This window comes from Hemibagrus wyckioides, linkage group LG06, assembly GCF_019097595.1.
Source record: "Hemibagrus wyckioides isolate EC202008001 linkage group LG06, SWU_Hwy_1.0, whole genome shotgun sequence".
NCBI classification, from domain to species: Eukaryota; Metazoa; Chordata; class Actinopteri; order Siluriformes; family Bagridae; genus Hemibagrus; species Hemibagrus wyckioides.
The window spans coordinates 27,394,780-27,416,916 of NC_080715.1; the positions used below are offsets into that span (position 1 = coordinate 27,394,780).

The following is a 22,137-nucleotide window of genomic DNA, read 5'->3' on the forward strand; positions in this document are numbered from 1 at the left end:
TTGGCATCTCTAAATTGTCTGTAGCATGTAAGTGTGCGAACGATGTGCCCTGCGATGGGCTGGTACCATGTCTTTGTGCCCCAAGTCCCCTGGAACAAGCTCCAGGCTGACAAGGATCAGTGCTATAGAAAAGGGATGGATGAATTGGAAAAGACATAAAAATATAAGTGAAAATTATGAGAAGCTTACATTTGGCTCCTATAATCTGAAAATAATCTGTATACTACTGTATATGCCTTGCACTTTTACTCTTGATGCTAAACAGCATACACATCTGTGCAATGAAAATAAAGTTGAATCGAATCGAATCGAATCTGTTTACTCTTGATTGTAAAATTCCAGCAGTTTCACACATTTATTTCCTCACACATGAGTCATGAGTGATTACATTTGGGACCTAATTATGTCATCTGACCTAAAATGTTTGCATTTCTGAATGTCTATTTGCAGAAACAAAGTGCAGAGGCATCTACAGTACTGAAGGTGGCACTATATCACAGTTTGATCTCTTCATATTTTATGCACATGCGTGTCTGTTCCTATGGACTCTCAGTGTGCTTTTCTCTCTCACCCACCGACACACAATCACACTGTCTTCTCTCTTTCCTTGCACTCTCGTTCCATTTTTTATTGTGCATCGCTATGCAAGACTGCTTTACAAGCAATTAAGATCCAACAGGCTACAATACGCTCTGCTTTCCTTTTCCTTCTGCATCCCAGCCTCCTCTCGCATCTCTTTCTCACGGCTGGAGGATGGCGATGGTCTGGGTGAACACTAAGAAGGAGGTTGTTGCAGAACTGCTGCGTAGACTGAGCTCTGTCAGTCAGAACATTGGTAAGGAGTGTGTGTCTGTGGGAGTACACATCACATTTGCTTCTGTCTTCCTGCCATTTTTTTGTGATGTACATGTTTTCATCCACAGCTCTGTTCATGAATTCAAGGGCAAACATTTTTAGAAATCTGACAGGGAAATGTACATTTGGTACACCCTGACAAATGCGTAAAAAATTAAATAAAAAGTTTCTGTAAAATAAAAAAAAAAAATAAAGTATACACCCTTGAATTTATTCCATTTTCCGTGTGTTGTGTGTTTTGTGGCAGTTGATGTTAACTGACTGTAGTGATTTTCTTTTTTATTCTCTCTGTGTGTGTGTGTCTGACAGTGAGACTACAGCTATTGTCACAATTAGGTCAGTTTTTGCATCGGATCAGAACAAATTATATTTAGATAAAGGTCATTCCAGACATTTTGTCAATTTGTCCATTGGACATTTAACTGTTAAATGTATATAGACATTGTTTTTGGTAGATCTGTAAAGCATTTCTAGGCCTATAATAATCTCAGAGACCCTCAGTACTTTAGAAGCTAAAATATTTTGGGTCATGCAGTAACTGATGGATGTGTAATGACAGACTGGTATAAATTTAGATGTGGGCGTGTTTAAATGATGTGCATCGTTGTCACATGATCTCCATGTATATAACTCATACTGACAAGCATTACACAACCACATCTCAAATTTTCAGTGTAAAAAGATGGCTTTAATATTTACTGTAACAGTAGTCAGGTTGAAGGTTGTTACACTCGACTTGATTATTAATAGGTGACATGGCCCAAAGGTGTAAAGCAGGGTCCTATTTCCACATACAAAAACAAAGAGAGCAAATGTTCAAAATCTTGAATAATCAATTTTTCAAGATTTTTTCTAGGTCCCTACATAAATGGAAGCAGATGTGTGATACTAACTTTGTACAGAAGGTCAGATTTTCCTCATGCCTCATCTCATCTATTCTGTTGAAGCGTGTGTTCAGATGAGACCGGTTGATTTGATCTAATCTGATGGATTTGTGGTTTTGCACAAACTAGCGCAAAATTGTCCATGCGAGCTGGAGTGCACCTTGTAATTAAAGCAAAATTAGGACTTCGCAAATAAAAAAGAAACTCATAAATATTTCATTCTACCTTTCACTGGAGCTGTTGTTAATAATAACAATTGTCATGGAAATTTATGCAGACAAGAAACTGGACAAGAATGCAAAAGAGGAGCATAATCTCTCATACTTGTAGGATATATCAATAGGGTGCTTAAAACACAACACAAAAATAATGTAGTAAACCGTTAGGAGTGTCATTACGAATATAGCATCTGTAGATGCAGAACACATATTAACAAACCAAAAACGCAGCAACAATAAAACAAAACAAATGCAGCAGCATTAACTCCAAATGGAAATTAGAAAAAATGCTTGTTGCTGATTGGACACTGAATATGAATCACAAGGAAGTTACTTATCATAGTGAGAAGTAATAATTTCCTCTTCACAGCGCAGCTTCCTTTAGGCATTTGTATGTTCATATTAAGCATTCAAAGCTGACAGCAACGTAGCAAGGTTAGAGTCATAAAAACACTAAAAACATATTAAGTAATAGTTAATTACAGGACAATTTTTTTTGCCACAAAGAGGCCTGGGGTGAAGGGTGGGCATGCCATAAAGGTTTATAAACAGTTTATTACAGGGTTATTTCATTATTGTTTTTCATTATTTTACTATCACTTTGGTACTTTATTTTATGGCATCTTTACTTTATAGAATTTATTGACAGATGGTTAGACTTCTGCACCTTGAACCTGTTGTTATTATTGATCCTTGAGGGTTATACAGTATATAGTAATATAAACACAGAACACAGAATTATTTCTGCAGGTCAGTTTACAGGGATATTGCTGCTGTAATAATCCCACATACCTATGTGAAAACTAATACTGAATATATATGTCATTAGAAAAAATTCTTCACAATATTATCATGCATGAACTCCTGCTAGTTTTTCATTTTTTTCTATTTTTTTTGCATTTTTTGAAAAAACATTTTGCATTATTTTTTTTTATGTTTTATTTATTTTTTATTTGCATTTTTAAAGTTTAAAAAAGTTTTAAAGTTAAAGTTTATTTTAATCTACCTATCTATCTATCTATCTATCTATCTATCTATCTATCTATCTATCTATCTATCTATCTATCTATCTATCTATCTATCTATCTATCTATCTATCTATCTATACAATTAATCTTTATAATTTTTGCAATTTCTGCTTCACTGAGCTCCAGTTACTCAATTATGCTTTTCTTTTAAAGCCTACTTACAAAGTGGAATAAGTTGAAGGGGAAAATATAATAAAAGTCCTATTCAGCTCACAGGCCACAAAGCTGTGAAGCTAAAAAGTCTTACACAGGTAACCAGCACAACAATACACTCTTGTGTCACAAAGAGAATTATTATTGAATTATTTCCATTAATCACAGAGTATGACTCCACCGCACAACGGGTCAAGAAAGCACTAGACTTTAGCAGAACAAGTGATGAAAAATCTCCATCCAGATGTTTGTAAAACGGCTGTGTGAGAAGATCTGTTATTAATAGTGCTATAATGAATAAAACAGAATTAAATATAAATGATGCCAGGCTGCAGGAATTTATGAAATAAACAGCTAGTGGTCATGACTTATTGACTTTTAGAAAGGAAACTGAACGGTGTGTAGAAAAGCCAACAATGATCATAGAAGTCCTAAAAGGGTTAAAACTTAAAAGAGTGCCAAATAATTGTGTCTTTAATACTAGCAATCGCTTGTCTGAGGCAGAGACGAGAAAGTTCTGTGTAAGTTATATAGCTTCCTGTGGGATCCCTGCTGGAGGTGTGTGTGTGTGTGTGTGTGTGGCATTACTTGACTAGAAAACCAGACATCACAAGCTATGCAAAGAAATCTGAGGCTTTTCCTTCCACAGTAATAGTTCAGTAGTGCGGCTAGTGGGCTGCTAGACACACATATAGGAGTTGAGAAGCTTATAGTTGTATTTTTATAGTAAGAACTGGTTGTGTTATAAGCAAAGGGTTATAGACAGAAGAGCTACAACATGTCAAGGAAACACTGGAAGCAGCGAGTCAAATATGGCAGTGATGCAGGACAGTTTCCCCTCATGACCCTGACAAGGGGTCTGGGTGAGTGCCATTATCATCGAATTCTTTCCTCATGTCTTAACTAAAATGTAGACTCATTTCATATATTAATGTATAAAAGCAGAGCTACTGAGAGCAAAGAAAGCCCCTAAATCAGTGACTATTTCTGTTTTTTTTTTTTTTTTAATTTTTTTTATTTATATCCAGTAAAGACATATGATGTCATTTTATTTACATTTTTTTAGAATAATTTAGCACAACATTAGTTGTTACTCTCATTAGATTTTTCCTGATTTTCTGTCTATCTATCTGTCTATCTGTCTGTCTGTCTGTCTATCTATCTATCTATCTATCTATCTATCTATCTATCTATCTATCTATCTATCTATCTATCTATCTATCTATCTATCTATCTAATAAGGGAAAGTTTATAAATCTATTAATAGTGTTAAAGTTTTTAACACTTAAGTGTCAAATGAACTGCATTATATTCTATCTTATATTCTCTGAGGAAGAGAAGAAAAATCATCACATGTTTAAACCATGCTAGGATGTTTAGCTTTTATATCACCTCACAGAAACGCATGTCACTTCATTCCAGCATCCTCTCAAGTAGGAGGCGTTTCATTTGGTGCTTTGCTAGTCAAATTAAAGAGTAATAGTGATTTCTACAAATATTATTAATGAATCAAATAGCTATTGGAAGAAAGAAACTTTGCTGGTTTATTAGCAACATTAGGTTTGGTTAAAAAACTGAACACTTAGTTGACTAAATTATTGGTATTTTAACACATTTGTACAAATAAAAAGGAATATAGCTAAAGGGACTGGTTGTGTTTAAGAGTTTGTGGTCTGTAACCTTCATCATGTTGACCACAGATAGCAAACAGCATCATTTGAATGGCCTGAATCTAGTCTTTGTTATAGCACTTGGCCTGATAAGATCAAACACACACACACACACACACACAGACACACACACACACACAGACACACACACACACACAGACATCCATTCATCGATGGCTGTCAAGAGTAAGAGAAAGGGTTTCCTATGATAGCGGGTGTAGGATTTACTGAAACTGTGGTAAAAAGAGAGAGAGAGAGAGAGAGAGAGAGAGAAACAGAGAGAGGGAGAGAGAGAGAGAGAAAGAGAGAGAGATAGAAACAGAGAGAGAAACACAGAGAGAGAGAAACACAGAGAGAGAGAGAGAGAGAGAGAGAGAGAGATGATTTAAGCACCTGTCTCAGGTAGTGAGTTCCCACATGAGCTGGATGTGCCTAAGACCATGAGAGAGTAGCATTGAGGTGGTGGGAGAACACTGGGGGAGCACTCAGCGGAGATGGATTTACAAAACGGACGACGATGTGTACGCATTCCCCTGAAAGAAGCAGAAAAATATCACCACTTGACCCTCTGCTGCCGTCAACTCTACAGTAAGTGACAGAAGGAAAAATAAACAACTTGGTTTCTTCTGCAAAAGACCTTATTGAGCTTTCTCGTCTAATAAAGTGTGTGTGACGAGAATGAACAACCTGCAAGTGGAAGTGTAGCACACATAAAAGCTTTGTGTAGATGGCGTTTAAATGTAAATGTCTCATTTTAATTTGCATTTGTTTTTTTTTTGTTTTTTTTTATTTATTAGAAATATGATTTTTAATTTGATTTTACATGTACTTTTTAAAATTTTATATTTAGGACCTGAACTCTTTTTCAGGTTTTCTGTTTTTCTTTTTAATTAATTTATGTAATGTGCTATTTGACTGAAATCATATTTTTTTCATTATTTTGTGATCCAATTTTGTGCATGATATTTTGATCGTTAGTATTAGAAAAAAAGATAAGTTTTGGTATAATGTATTGTGTGTGTGTGTGTGTGTGTAGCAGTACAGGCTATATGATCCAATTAGAAGAAAAATATGGTTTTGGTATCACTAACTAAATCTAACTTTAACTCTGGTATAATGCATTTTGTGCGTGTGTGTGTGTGTGTGTGTGTGAGTATCTGTGTGTGTGGGCAGGACATGGGAAAAGGGATACACGTGTGAGACTCACTTACTCAGTTAACTGGCTCTAGTACCCACTGTAACAGTAGCTGAATGAAAGTTCTGAGCCCCTCTGTGCGTGTGTGTGTGAACTTCCCAAGGGCATGAACCTGACACCTCAAAGCCTACTACTGTTCTCTTGTTTCTTAATTACACCTTTGTAGTCAGTGTAATTATTCAGAAATCATTGTAGAACGCATCACGATCAATGGATGTGTTTTTGTCCTCAGGTGAGGGAGTGGTGCTGCTCTTCATATAGTACTCTGTCCCACCTTTACCTGCTATCTGGGGCTGTGCATGGCATACACTCTTAAAATACACCCTTCTACTCACACAGAAATTCTATATAAAGTAATAAGATACTCTTTCACAGACATATGAAGATTACTGAAGTCTATCTTTACCAAACATGAATATATTAGTCATGCAAGCATTGTAGAAGGAAATACCCACATAGCTCCTGCTGCATGTGTGTTTGTGTGTGTGTGTGTGTATGTGTGTGTCTTTGCACTGAAACTGTCTGTCTGGTTTAACAGATGAGATTATGCAAAAAGAGACGAGTCCAATCTGTGCTGCTGACATCATCACTGAGCTGAAGAAGAAGTTTGCCTTCCTGTCAGGTAACAATTTATTTTAGTTCAATAATTTTTACCTTTGTTTAGGAATTTGTTCATAAATGTGCCTTTACTATCTTACAAATCAAACTTTGTTACTTTAATTCTATCTATTATAGTTATAATAGTTGTTATTATTATGAACATTAGGCCATAATAACCAGAAGTTTTTGTTTTATTTATTTATTTTTATTTTTAAAAACGTTAATCTTTTCACTATGCCCTGGGAACATTAGAAAACTGTAAAAGAAACATATGAGAGAACATGGCTGCTGGCAAAGGAAATAATTCACAAATTATAAGAACTTTATTATTATTATTTATTTTATTTCTATTCATACACTCACTAAACTCTTTATTAGGAATACATTCATGCAAATGATGTCTAACCAGCCAATCACTTGGCAGCAGTGCAATACATATGGGGAAAAATGTGATCTCAGTGATTTTGACTGTGGTGTAATTGTTGGAACTAAATTGGTTGCTTTGAGTATTTCTATAACTGCTGACCTCCTGGGATTTCATTAACAACAGTCTCTCAAGTTTACTCTTGAGAATGGTGTACTAAAAAAAAAATACAGTGAGCAGCAGTTCTGAGGACAGAAAAGGCTTGTTGATGAGAGAGAGGTCACCAGAGAATGGGCAAACTGGTTTGTGCTGACAGAAAGGTTACAGTATCTCATATAATTATTCTGCACAACTGTGGTGAGCAGAAAAGCATCTCAGGATGCACAACTTGTCAAACTTTGAGATGGCCACAAGAGCAGTAGATCATGTTGGGTTCCAGTGGCTGCAGTGGGCACAGACTCACCAACACTTGGACAGGTGAAGATGGAACATAGCCTGGTCTGATGAATCTGGATTTCTGCTGATGCACACAGATGATAGGGTAGGAATCTGGCATCAAAATCATGAATCTATGAACCCAACCTGCTTTGTGTTGCTAGTGGAGGTGGTTTAGGGAATTGTTTTGCCACATACGGTGGTGTAATGACGTGGGTATAAGTTTTCTTGCCGCATGTTAATATCAATCAATCATCATCTGAATGTCACTGTGTATATGAGTATTGTCGCTGATCCCTTCATGGCTGCAATTTACCATCATCTAATGGCTTCCAGCATGATCATGCACCGTGTCACAATGCAAAATTCGTCTCAGACTGGTTTCATGAACACTACGATGAGTAATGTGTGGCCAGTCACCAGATCAGAATTGAGTAGAACACCTTTTGGATGTGGTAGAAGATGAAGTTCACAGCATAAACATACAGGGATTGTGTGATGTAATCATGTCAACATGGACCAGATTCTCAAAGAAATTTTCCTAACATCTTGTAAAAAGCCACAATGAATTGCCCCTCCCAGCATTAGTATAGTGTTCCTCATAAAGTCTTTATATCATAGTAACCATGACTGTAGTAATAGCATTATTTACAGTTACATTATTTACTGTCCAGTGTCACCCAAATGAAGATGGGTTCCCTTCTGAGCCTGGTTCCTCTCAAGGGTTCTTCCTCATATCATCTCAGGGAGTTTTTCCTCACCACAGTCACCTAAGGCTTCTCATTAGGGATAAAATAGGGATAAAATAGTAGCTTAGCTTTAAACTTTATATATATATATATATATATATATATATATATATATATATATATTTTTTTTTTCTCTATGTTTCTATACTTTTGTAAAGCTGCTTTGTCCATTGTTAAAAGCACTATAAAAGTAAATTGAATCGAATTGAACTGTAGTATAGCATAACGATTTAACTACAATTATATAATGGTATCAAGGATATGTACTCTGCATCTATTGCAATGAATTCTTAAGTGGAGGAATATATTAGTGTGCATTTTTCTGTCTTTGTGTTGCCACATTTTGCTGTTTCTAAGTGCCTGAGATGACCTGAAGCAAGACGCAGTGCAGATGTAACAGGTGTTATAACTAAATTGCATGTTGCATCCATGGTTTTTCACAATCTTGCAAACAGATGGAACATGCATGAACTTGCATGAGAATTATGCTAACAGTTAGTTCTCATGTACACAACTGCACAGATTTCTGGTTTTGAGTGCAAGGAAAGAAATAATATTATTTGAAAAATGCTTCCTTTTTAACCTTTAACTGCATGCGAGGTGAATTGCAATTGCAATAAAAACCCAGATTAGCTAAGCTCACGTATCCCTTTTTACAAAATGCATACGGCTTGTGTTATGGGCTGAGCAGCCTTGTTGTTGATGGAGGAAGAGTTCAATTATGGGCTGGAAAATGTAAACAGAAGCTTGAAATAGAAGAAGAAAAGAAAGCTACAGATTCACAGCAAGTCAATGTGACAGTTTTTCTGAAGTGTTGTTAATATTATATGGCGCAAGCACAGCAGAGGGTCACTTGAGTGCATGTGCATGAGAGTGAGAGAGTAGCTGCTGACAGATTTGTTTCCGTTTAAATGAAGCACACTGAGCTACATGATGACTGTGCAGGCTCTACCCGGTTGTCAAGGAGACAGGAAGAATAGGCATGACTAGCCGGATTAATATTTTGATCACGTGGTGGACTTGTGGACCTATGCCCATGTGCTCTCTCTCTCTCTCTCTCTCTCTCTCTCCCTCTCTCTCTCTCTCTCTCTCTCTCTCTGTCACCATACCTCATCACCACTTCTTTTCCCAAAACAGCCAAAAACCTGAGAAATTTGTTTCCATAAAAAGAGTACAAATAATCGAGTCATTATGCAGACCAGTGATCTATTTTTAATCTGACATCACAGTTTTGTGTATATCTTTATTGTATCCACAATGAGCAAGTATGTAATGCATACAGTATCAGGAATATGTCATATTTTCAGCTGATGGATGCAAGTATAATCACAGGATTTCAGTCATGTGCTTGTGTGTAAAATAATCCATGCCATCATTATAGAAGCTCAAGTTGAATTTGTCCCTGAATGCCCCCTGCTGGCTGGACATTCAAGATCTTCTCTTAACGTTTTCATTTTCTGCTTCGAATTTACTTCAGGTGGCAGAGGACAGGATGGCAGCCCTATCATAATATTCCCAGAATTCCCATCATTTGGTGAGATCAGTGATGAAGAGTTTCACAATGTTCTCACCTATCTGACAAGTGTTCCCAGGTAAAGACACAGTTTTACATGAAAATTATTCAAATAATTTTGTTTATCTCTAATTTATAAAATAAAACTCCTAGTATATATATATATAGCTTTTTTTCTTTGTTCCTTGTTGCTCCTGTTGGCACACACATGTGAGGGAAAAACCTGACCATCTTCCTTGTAGAGGATTGTAGGCTGTTCCTTCTTGCAGAATGTTTTCCATCTTAGGCCAAATCTTAAACTTCCTGGCAATGGCATCAGGTTTTGTGCTAAAACATCATGTAGCTCATGTTGCTATAAATCTTCATGAGAGCCCCTGGATCACCAAAACAGAAGCAGTGCAAATTTTACATCTATTGCCTGAATTGTAATGAATATAAACCATCTGTCACGTTGGTACTAAAATCTATTTAGATTGTCCCATGGATATGGATAACAAGATTAATTTTATATTAGGCCAAAAGCAATAGAGTTGAACAGAGTATATTGTCAATAGCAAATATCCATTTAGGTTTTGAGAGAAAATGCTGTCATGAAAATGATGCATGTTACAGTACAGTCATTTTTGGAGATTTTATATAATAGCTATTTTATAGCACCATTTTTGTTTATTCTTCTGAATGGTACTAACAATTCTGGAGGTGATGGTAATGTCTTTGTGTTTTTCAGTTTGAGTGCAGCAGGGGTGGGCTTTATCTTAGTGATTGACAGGCGCCAGGATCGCTGGGCATGTGTGAAAGGGACATTACTCCGTATCTCGGTAAGTGTGTGAAGGTGCATTAATTATATGACTAATTAATTATACTGATTAATTATATGTGCATTAATTATATGGCACTGGGAAGAAATTATAGAATAGATTTAAAGCCTTTATTTGTCAAATATACATTACAGCACAGTGAAATTCTTTATTTGCATATTCCAACTTTAGAGGTTGGGGTCAGAGCACAGGGTCAGGGTCTTGATACAGCACCCGCTGGAACAGTGAGGGTTAAGGGCCTTGCTCAGGGGCCCAAAAGTGGCAGCTTGGAAGTGCTGGGGCTTGAACCCTGATCAGCAACCCAGAGGTTTAACCACATAAGTGAAAGGATATGATCATTTAATTGCTGTTTTGTTCTATATTGTCAGAGTGGCTTCCCAGGAAACCTACGCCTGGTTCTGGTGCTGCGGCCCCACACTTTCCTCCAGCGCACTCTTTCAGACATTTTCTTCAAATTCCATGGAGACGATTTCAAGATGAAGGTGCCGGTAAGTAAGCAGCTTTTTAATATACGTTATATGTATGATGTGTGAAGAATATGCTGAATATGTTATGCGTATTTGTGTGAATAGGTTATCATGCTGAGCTCAGTTGCTGAGCTGCATTCGTATATAGACCGAAGTCAGCTGACCCAAGAACTAGATGGCACTCAGCAATATTGCCATAACACCTGGATCTCCCACCGCACAGTAAGACGCTCAACCCATGACAAACATTTTAATTTTACAAATATGGTTTCCTAAATATACCAAGTTTGGTGTCCTATACCAAGTTCGTAAACAACTGACCATCACACCCATATCTGGCTCTTCCCCAAACTGTTGCTCCAGAGCTGTAAACACACAATTGTATTAGATGTCTTGGTATGCTGGAGCATTACAATTTCCATTCTCTGGAACTAAGATTTCTATTGCAAACCTGCTCCATCATGAATAGTAAGATCCATGAAGATATGATTTGGCAAGATTGATATGGAAGAACTTGAGTGTCCTGCATCTGACATCATGTTCATTGAACACCATTGGGATGAACTGGAAAATGAATGAACCGCAGACCTCCTCACCCAACATTAGTGTCTGATCTCACTAAAGCTTTTGTAGCTGAACGAACACAAATCCCAGAAAAGTGGTTGTTATTAAAACAGCAAAGGGAGATTAATCTTGAACAGGATATTCATTAAGCACTTACAGGTCTCAGGTTTTGGCTATGCATATATGTGCATCATAGCTTTGCATATATGTGGCAGCAGTCCAATGCATTACAGATAGAGGTCTTGAGCTTGAGTTAATGTTCTCATCAAACATCAGAATAATAATAAACAAAAAAAATTGATCTCACTGACTTTCACCATGGCCTTTCAGTGAATCTATACAACTGTTCCAACTAAACATCTCAGAATGAGCAACGCATTACACTTTGAGGCAGATGGGCTCCAATAGCAGGAGATCACAACGGGTTTCATTTCTGTCTTCCAAGAATAGGAATCTGAGGCTGCAGTGGGCACAGGCTCACCCAAACTGGACAGTTAAAGCTTGGCACAAGCAATAATCTTCAGCCATCCATATGCTTACCATAGCATCATATTCCTGACAGGAGAGGAACTCAGTCTGGTCTTCTTCTGTGTTGAAACGTTACCAGTCAGTAGTATTGAAATGGTGTTTTTGGTCCATATATAATGAGCTAATATATAATTAATATATATTAAAGAAAAAATATGAACATCATCTCAACAGTGCTGCTTCAAGAGAGTACATCCAAGTGTAATGTACACCCAATCTAAGCATTTCCACACAGCACCAAAGATTCCATTATCACTTGAGGTTTTTCCCTCATGTAACTTAAACCCATGTTTTGTTTCCATGTGTGTATAGGACATAGAAGGCTTTGCTGTCTTAGTAAAGAGGATGACACAAAGACTACAGGTGTTCGGCAGGGAACTGGCAGAGACCGAGCTACCCAACACCCCTCTAGCAACCAGCAATCTGCTCAACACACACAGCAGCAAGAAAGATAGCATGAAGGTACAATTCACCTAAATTGTCTATTCAGGTTTGTCTATTCTGTCAAACGGGTACTGATACCTGAATGGAATTGAATTGAATTGAATTACTTCATAAAGGAGGAGCTGGCAGGAGCTTTGGTACAAGGGCGTGCAATCTTGGGGAACATCCGTGAACCAGTGCGCAGGGATCCAGACAGCACTCTGAACCCAGACCAGCTGGAGAACCTGGCCACTGTGCATAGGTGAATCCAGAGACTACATCACTTGTATATAGAATGGACCACAATTTCATATACATATAATTCATAATTCATACCAGCTTCCTTTTGTTTCCTAAGGCTATTGTCTCAGTTAAATGAGAGCTCGGCAGCATTTGATGGTTTCTGGATACAGCATCAGAAGAAGCTGGAACTGTCTTTGGATCTCTGCCAGTTTGAGCACAATTTTCAGGAGGTCACACGCTTTAACAACACTAAAACCTCATTACTACCTATGTAATAATTGGCAGTGTCAAAAATAATCTTGTTCTTGCTATGATCTTCACTCTGCAGGTGTCATCAGAGATGAAGCTAATGACTGATAAACTGGCTGCTTTCTCACATGTAGGAATAAGTCAAACCCACACAGAACATCTCCTCCGAGAACTGACGGACATTGAAGACAAATCATTTGTAAGTCTTTTGAACCTACATGCACATGCTGTTATATCCACAAACATCTAGTGCCTGGACTACAACAAATTATCACACATCTGCAGTATGTGTGGTACATGCCAAAGTAAAATCCACATGGATGCCAGAACTGAAGGTTTCTAGGCAGAACATTGCCCAGTGCATCACACTGCCTTCTTCCAAAAGTCCATCTCTTCCACACATAAGCGACATTCATGCACTCAGCCATCCGCATGATGCAAATGAAACTGTGAAACATCAGACCAGGCCACCTTCCACTGCTCCATAGACTAGTTCTGATGCCCATTGTAGGTGCTTTTGGCAGGGAACATTGGTCAGGGGTCAGCATAGGCACTCTGTGTCTATGCAAGCTGTGATGCTCAGTGTATTCCGACATCTTGCTGTCAACTGTTTCAGCCATTTGTGCTACAGTAGCTCTTCTGTGGGGTCAAACCAGATAGACTAGCTTTTGCTCCCCACATGCATCAATCAGCCTTAAACACCCATGACCCTGTTACAAGTTCAATGGTTGTCCTTCCTTGGACCACTTTCGATATGTATGTATGTAACTTCTGTATACTGGGAACACCCCACAAGACCCGCTGTTTTGGAGAAAGCTCTAACCCAGTCGTCTAGCCATCACAATTTGGCCCTTGTCCCAGTCGCTCAGATCCTTATACTTGCCCATTTTTCCTGCTTCCAACACAAGAACTTGCTGCCTAATATATCTCCCCCCTTAACATGTGCCACTGTAATGAGATAATCAATGATATTCACTTCACCTGTCAGTGAGTTGAATATTATGGCTGATTAGTGTATATAATAGAGATCTGCTTCTATGTCCTTCTTCCCCATAGGAAATTCTGGACAGGATGGAGACCCTGGTTACTGAAGGTCAATGTTTCATTGACAGCTGTGAAAATAATGATGAAAATGTTAAGATGAAGTGTGCTGACCTACAAAATGACAGAGACAAACTCTTACAGAAGCTCAAAACCAAGAGAGGTCTCCTGCTACAGGGCATTGAGCTCCATAAGAAACTGCAGAGTGTGAGAACACACAACACACACAAATATGGACCTATCAGTATTTATTATAGTATATACAGATATAGTATAGACAGATATATACAGTACATAGATATATCCATCACATTTTAAACAATAATTTTTTTTTTCTTTTTACACAACGCTTCTGATACATGTGTATGTGTCACTATTTAACTCTCTCACTCTCTCTCTCTCAGGTGTGTAAATGGTGTGATGATGGTATTTACCTGCTGGCATCTCAGCAGCTTGATAAGTGTCAGTCACAGGAGGGGGCGGAGTCTGCTCTGCAGGAGCTTGAGGGCTACATGGAGACAGGCAACGAGCTGCAGCAGTGGGATGTGTGTGTGTTCTCCAAAGAGTATGAAAGTGTGTTAAACAAGGAGCTGAAGGTGAGGAGCACGCATAAGGAGAACCTCATTATGTTTTATTCAAACCTTTTAAATGAATAACTATGAGTGAGAAGATGGTACAAGCGTAACAAATGTGTCTATACAGTTTGGTATTTAAAAAAAAAAAAAAGACACCATTGGTAAATTTGAGCAAAACTGAATATAATATGATGCCCTGCAGTGGGTTGGCACCCAGTCCAGGTCCACTGGGATAGACTCTAGGCTCCTTATGACCCTTTGTAGGATATGTGGATGAACGTATATAATGGATAGGTGGATGAACACGCTATGACAACACCTGATATACATTTACACTGTTTTAGTAAACGGTAGTACTCTTAAAATAATATATTGAAAGAATCTAGTATATTCTGTGGTAAAAGAACATTGCTATCTGTGTTCATGGAGAAATACGGTTATGGCTGATATACTTGTGAAGAGTGCAGACTGTTGCTGATGTCTTGGTGTGTGTGTGTTTGTGTGTTTTACAGGAACAAGTAGAGCGAGTGTTTGAAAAGAGGGCTTTGCTACAGGAGATGTTTGAGAAAAGGAGGGTCAGTCTAAAGAAGCTAGCAGCCAAACAGACACGCCCAGTCCAGCCTGTAGCCCCAACGCCTGAAGCCATTAAATCACCTCCTTCCTCACCAGGTCAGTGTTTCACATTTTCTTTTTAATTTGTGGCATTTTATCCTATATTGTGACCTCTCTCTCTCTCTCTCTCTGTGACAATATTTGCCTATGAAATGTCTAAAATGTCTATGGGACCTTTTTTAATCACCCAGGCTATGTTGTAAGGCTGAATCTCCAATCTCCCTCATTTACTGCTATTTCTAGACCACTAAAATGCTTAAATGAAATGAAATATGTGCTCTCTTTCAGCTCTTAGACATTGTGGGAAGAGTTATGCTAGTATAGACTCACAGAGCGACTATAATGAAGTAAGATATTTTTATGATCACATTTCACTGTTCAGCCATACACATGTGCAGTTTTTAGTCAGCTCATATGCTTGACATGTATATTTCTTCACTGCTTCATTTTGTATATCCCTTATTATGCCATTCAGCTTTTTAAGAGCTCCTCTGTGTCTAGGTGTCCTCTGAGCAAAATAATGGAGGCAGCCGTACTGCCTCAGTGTCGGATGAAGAGGAAAACCTGGCTGTACTCCGCAGGTCTGTCAGGGATCCATATTTTACAAAACGAGACCAATTTTCTAAGATGGTTTTGCATTAAGTGAACATTTGTTTGTGTGTGTGGTTGCAGGCATGTTATGAATGAGCTGCTGGAAACAGAAAGAGCATATGTAGAAGAACTTCTATGTGTCCTACAGGTGATACATCTTCTCAACAAAACAACAAATTAGAAAGACAGACAGACAGACAGATCACTTTATTCATTCCAGCAGGAAATTCACATATTACTGCAGCACAGTGTGTTGAAAAGTAATTTAAGTAATTTAATATTATAAATGAAATAAAACAGGTATAAATAAATACAAAAATGCATGAAGTTTTACAGACAAATGATAAATTATGTAGAAGAAGAAAGCATAAATCCAGGCTTGTGTAATGGGGGCATGAGTAGCAGCTTTAACAAATGCCTTCGTCTCTGAGGTACTGTAGTACTGTATAATTAATGCAAACTTAATGATGTAGATTAAAATGCTATTATGTTTTCTCTTCTTTTCATTTCTTTGTCTCTTAACAAAATCCCTCAAGTGATATTCAATAAAGGATTAGAAAATAGAGCACTCGTGAAGCCAATACATGTTAATTTTGCATAAAAAATACCAGATATTCTTTAAAAATATTATGATTTTTAAAAAATACCAGTTGGGTTCTACAGACGATTAATATACGCTTTTAATGTGTTCCTGCCCTCCCAAATCAACTGACATGGAGGACATGGTAAATGTGTGCTGTTAAATGTCACACCATATAGGGCTATGCTGCTGAGATGGACAACCCTGCCATGGCATTCATCATCCCCGCTGCCCTGCAGAACAAAAAGAACGTGCTGTTCGGCAACATGCAAGAGATCTACTTCTTCCACAAAACGTGAGCACCACCCAATGGTGCAGTTTCATTTATTTGAAAAAAAAAGAAAAAGGCTTGTTTAAAACACACCAACACGGTTCTGTCTTTCAGGATATTTCTGAAAGAGTTGGAGACTTACACAGATCACCCTGAGCTTGTAGGCCGCTGTTTTCTGGAGCGGGTGAGTTTATCCTGAACAATATCAAGCACAAATAAAATATAAATCAAGAATATAAAAATATGAGTCTGTAATTTTTTTCTTAGATGGGAGACCTGCAGATTTATGAGAAATACTGCCACAATAAACCTCGATCTGAGAGCCTGTGGAGACAGTGCTCAGACTGTGCGTTCTTTCAGGTAAATACAGAGAAATGCATACGTGAACATAGAAGGATGACTGTAGATACGCAAATCTACCAAATCTGTGATGTTCTAACAGGAATGTCAGAAGAAACTGGAGCACAAACTGGGGTTGGACTCTTACCTGCTGAAGCCTGTTCAGAGAATTACTAAATACCAGCTCTTACTGAAGGTACTTTAGAATGCATTTATTTCTGTGAACTGCAGCCATGTGCATGAATCAAAAAACCTTTCAAAGAATAAAAGATGTAAAATCCCTAATTGTTTCAGGTTTACCTGTGTTTACTGAAGATGGGTGAAAAATGAAGAAAGTCTAGAAACACTAGAGAATTGTTAGGAAAATGTATTAAATGTTAAGCAACATTTAATAAGTATTAATAATATAGTAAGCAGTTCTGCTCCTGTCATGTTGACTTAATTTTTTCCCCTCATCTAACAAACCTTTGGTGGCACATTAAAATAGAAAGAATTAGTATTTGAGCAGTATATGGACACAGTATAAACATTTCTTCATTTCTACATTTCTAATGAAAGTACATGTTGAAGCAGATATTTGACATTAAGCATTCCTACCTCATTATCCATTAAGTCTTATTTTATAATTTATACTTTATGGATATGGAGTCAAAATGTAAATGCAGAATGCAAAGACTCCCCTTAGTGCGTTTTTGTTTCTGTTTACAGGAGATGATTAAGTACAGTAAAGGCTGTGAGGGTGTGGTGGAGCTGCAGGCAGCTCTCTCGTCTTTACTGGGCATTTTGAAGGCCGTCAACGATTCAATGCACCTTATTGCAATCAACGGATATGAGGTGAGACGTGGACAAATACGTCTAGGGTAACGCCACCCCAGCAATCCTCTTCCAAAACAATTTCAAAATTGCTTCATATTCAGACTGATGCTGGTATTTATGTTTCACACACGGCAGGGTAACCTTGGCGACCTGGGCCGCCTGCTGATGCAGGGTTCCTTCAGTGTGTGGGTGGAACATAAGCGTGGCCATGTGAAGATGATGGAGCTGGCACGTTTCAAGCCCATGCAGAGGCACCTGTTCCTACATGAGAAAGCTCTGCTCTTCTGTAAGAAACGTGAGGAAAATGGTGAAGGATATGAAAAAGCACCATCCTACAGCTTCAAACAGGAGCTGAGCGTGAGTTTGGCTTGGTGTGCATGTGGCTTGAATCAATCTGTGACAGGAAGGAAGTCTGTAAAGCATTTTCCTGTGTGTTGTTTAGTGAAGTAAGTCTGTGAAAGTCTGTTTCTCTTGGTTTTGATTCTGCAGTCTTTATCCATGTGAAGAGAAAGTGTTATGTTGGAAACCTTTAAAAAAAAAAAAAATCTAAGGTTACTAAATTACTAATCATTGAGTGGACCTGTGAACTGTGAACCTTGGATGCTTGAAAGCCAATCATCTATATGAATTCATTTTTTCTTTTTAGATGAGTGCCATTGGAATCACTGAACACGCCAAAGGAGACAATAAAAAGTTTGAGATCTGGTTGAACTCCAGAGATGAAGTGTACACTGTCCAGGTGCCTTTGTGTTGGTATTGTACACACTTTCTTACATTCTGCTTTTTTGTATGCGACTATATTAAAGGACATTTTTTTTTCTACGTTATATAGGCAGCATCCGAAGAGATTAAGACTACCTGGGTGAGAGAAATCCGGAAACTTCTAACAGGACAGCTGGAGGCCTGCAGGGGTATTAAAATTATTAGGACTATGAGCCCAGGCGTGTGGAGGGTTATTTTATAGGAAGGGTTTGATTATTTAATACTTGTCTAACTGAAATTGTATGTTCTTAGAATCACAACAGGCTAAGTATACATGAACAGTTAAAAGTTTCTTTATTTGTCTTACAGAAGCTAGTCAGCAGAAGACTACTGCTCCCGTAACAGCAGAGGACAATTCACTTGAAAGGTTAATACCCACATAGATTACACAAATATTTTATAAACATTTAAATATTTCAGATGTTTCACTGCCAGTTAAAACATTTTTTGGACACCCTGAATCAATTTCTTTATTATAAAAGTGTCATTTTAAATATTCCCATAATAAAGAAATAGACTTAAGCAAACTGATAAACATTTTGGCTTTATATTATTAGAAACTTTATAGATTTAATTGGAATTATTAATCTATTATCATATGTGCAGAAAATATGAAAACAAGCTGTTCTCTATCTGTCTGACTTCGATATCAGATAGTTATTTTGTACCTGAAAGAAGTAGTGTATTAATTCATTTTTGCTCTGAAGTTAAATGTTTTTAATTTTTCTGCCCCTAGTGGACATGTTCAAATTACACTCTAGGGTGAACGTGCTCAGGATCTGCGCAGAAGCATAAAGCTTCTTTAACATTCATTTTTTTAATTTTAATAAGACTAAATAAAATGTATTATTTAAAACATTAAATAATAAAATCCATACACTCCAAAAATTTCTCATTCATCTAGGATCCAGTGTTTTTCCCAGCACTGGGAACACTGGACAGAAGGCAGAAATCAATAAAACATTGTTAAAATGCTTTTTTTTTTATCTTAAATTGACAGTGTACATTAAAAATTGACCTAAGAATACTGTTTTAATCATGCACATGTAGACCAGTAAGAGATGAACTGAGTAATATGAATGGAGATGTGGAGAAAGAGAGGACAGAAGAGGAAGGAGGCAATGAACCCAGCAGCCCAGGTGACAAAAAACCAGACAGAGCAACAAGTGAGTACAAACATAATAAGAGAATACATGAGTGTTTGACCTACGTCCTGGCTTCATCTGTCTTCTGTGGACTGCAGGATCATTCTCCGGCTCTGACACAAAACCCAAGCGACAGGATATCAAAAGTGACCCGACACCTTTAGGTACCATATCCAAAAAACCCACCCTGTATTCTCTTAGCATCTCAGCACACTGATGTTTTGTCATCAGTGCTCTGCTCTTCATCAAAGAACTGTACTGGTGTAAATTATGTTTTTTAAACATGAAGGATAACTGAAGGATCTGAAGGATAACAAGTGCTCTAATAATTGAAGAGGAATTGAACAGCAGCATGTGTGCTTTGCCAAGCCATGATGCAAATCTTATTGGTCATTCTCCTCTCAGAAACAGGGTCACACCCCCATTTAAGTGGAGTCAGGTGGTTAAGTACATCGAGCCTGTTTCAGAATCGTAGGAAAGGTACTTGTATACATTCACAAGCTCTTAGGGCTGGTATTGGGAAAGCATGGGGTTTTAGGTTTGTATATAGTGTGTGTCACTCAGAGCTTTTCTCTACTTTAATATTTGTCACTGACTCAGCACTTGTGCATGCTCTGTCTGCTACATGGGTCACATGATCTTGTCTCTAACTGCCACAGTAATGGTTTGTTAGTGATTGCTTTACTTTTTCATCTACCATCATGCTCCACGATCTGTGTCCAACTCTTTCACTTCAGTTTATTCACCTTCTTTTCTTTCTAAACACCTTCTTTATATTTCTCTGGCAGGATGGATTAAAAGCTCTGTCTCAATGGATCCTTCTTTGGGGCATGATGGGTATTTTGCCCCTGAAGATCGGTTGACCTCTGAGCCAGAGGAGGAACAAGAAAATAAACTTGTGCGTACATGCCTATTTTTTCTGTGTGTTTGAGGAAGAGTACCAAACTTCCATAACTGAAGTTTGTTGTTAATGGTGTATTTTAGGATGTTGAGTATGCGAATGCTGCTGATGAAGAACCCAAAGTGACAGAATCACAGGAAAGACAACAATAAAAAGGTGATAGTAAGTGAAACATGATCTTTAAAACCTGTTCTGTTGGATATACTTACATAGTTTAGTGGTTTATATCCAAGTCCAAAACCTTGGGTGCTCCCCCTTTGCTGCTATTACATCCTTAACGTTTTGGGAAGACTTTTGCAAAGGTTGTGGAGATTTGTGTTCATTCAGAGGTCTAGCATGCACTCAGTGGTCCAATTCATCCGCTAGGTGTTCACCAGGGTTGAGGTCAGACCCCTGTGTAGGCCGCTTGGCAAACCTTGTCCAGCCTGGATCAATGCAACAAAATGAAAAATCTATGAAACTTGTTTCAGTGAGCTGCAAAATAGTTGACATCAATAAATGTGAATGGATAATCTACTCTAAAAGCTGTACATTTATAGAAAATGTCCTTTGGCAATGTTATATACTTTAAATAGATGCTACAACATGGTTTGAAATACTTAAGGCCTGCATCTGGACATCTGTCCACAACCTCTGCATTAGTTTACATTTACAGCATTTGGCAGATGCCCTTATCCAGACAGACTTACATTTTTATCTCATTCTATACAACTGAGCAACCGAGGGTTACTGGCCTTGCTCAGGGGCCCACCAGCGGCAGCTTGGTGGACCTGAGATTCAAACTCACAACCTTCCACTCAATAGTCCAACGCCTTAACCACTAAGCTGCCACATTCCCCCCATTATTCGTTTTCATTATTACACTTCCAAACAATTTGACATTTTTTAAAAATCTTGTGCAATGTGCTTTTTGACAGATACAATTTCTCCATGAATAATGTATCTGTGATACACTAAACACATGCAGAAGTGCTTCTAAATTAATCTAAATTATTGACATTTTTCCTCTCTGAGCTCCCATTACACCTTGTATCTAGTGTTCATGAAATGAAAGTTTCTTGTATTTTTACAGATTTAAGTGATTCCAACAGCCTGTGTCCTGGAGAAAAAGGGATTAGACTACTTCTAGAAACATACCTGCTGTTCTTCAAGTTTTCCTACTTCAAACTAAACAGCACAAAATGTCAACCACTTCTATGCGTTACAATGTTCCTAGCCCTTTAAAGAAAGTGAATTTCCAGTGTTCAGGTGTTATGGTGGTTAGGTCTAATGCTCCTTACATTAAGCAAGTGTCATCTTTGTCTTTGCATGAGTACAGCCTTAACTTCCATGTATATTTAGCATATCATATATGCAAATATTGTTTAATGGCTGTGCCTGTACTTGGCCTGATGTAAAGTCAGTATTTCTGTCTATAGTCATAGATTTTGTCATGTATATGTATGTATGTATGTATCTATAAAATAAAATTGAATCACTAAACAGACTTTTGTGTACCCTCGAAAATCCTTATAATCAGTAGCGTTTGACTCAGAACCTTGCTAATAT

The 22,137-nt window shown here is 37.7% G+C and overlaps 1 protein-coding gene across 7 annotated transcripts; it reads left to right on the plus strand.

Moving 5' to 3' along the window:
* Positions 1 to 530: 530 nt before the first annotated feature.
* Positions 531 to 22,082, plus strand: mcf2lb (mcf.2 cell line derived transforming sequence-like b). Of its 7 annotated transcripts, none has more exons than XM_058392344.1 (31): positions 531 to 835; positions 6,542 to 6,625; positions 9,629 to 9,743; positions 10,392 to 10,482; positions 10,851 to 10,970; positions 11,055 to 11,171; positions 12,354 to 12,503; positions 12,602 to 12,726; positions 12,823 to 12,937; positions 13,036 to 13,155; positions 14,013 to 14,204; positions 14,402 to 14,593; positions 15,085 to 15,241; positions 15,473 to 15,531; positions 15,686 to 15,765; positions 15,857 to 15,923; positions 16,535 to 16,650; positions 16,741 to 16,810; positions 16,894 to 16,986; positions 17,069 to 17,161; positions 17,674 to 17,799; positions 17,917 to 18,138; positions 18,428 to 18,520; positions 18,614 to 18,692; positions 18,853 to 18,910; positions 19,594 to 19,709; positions 19,787 to 19,852; positions 20,094 to 20,168; positions 20,477 to 20,586; positions 20,673 to 20,745; positions 21,662 to 22,082. In XM_058392344.1, exons 1-30 carry the CDS (start codon positions 754 to 756, stop codon positions 20,739 to 20,741), a joined length of 3,252 nt encoding a protein of 1,083 aa, XP_058248327.1. In that variant the 5' UTR covers positions 531 to 753; the 3' UTR covers positions 20,742 to 20,745; positions 21,662 to 22,082. The 7 variants fall into 7 exon arrangements, with proteins under 7 accessions (XP_058248327.1, XP_058248325.1, XP_058248328.1 ...); XM_058392342.1 differs by lacking the exon at positions 531 to 835 and adding an exon at positions 4,379 to 5,396 and having other exon boundaries at positions 20,673 to 20,751; XM_058392345.1 differs by lacking the exon at positions 531 to 835 and adding an exon at positions 4,379 to 5,396 and having other exon boundaries at positions 19,594 to 19,682.
* The last annotated feature ends 55 nt before the right edge of the window (positions 22,083 to 22,137 follow it).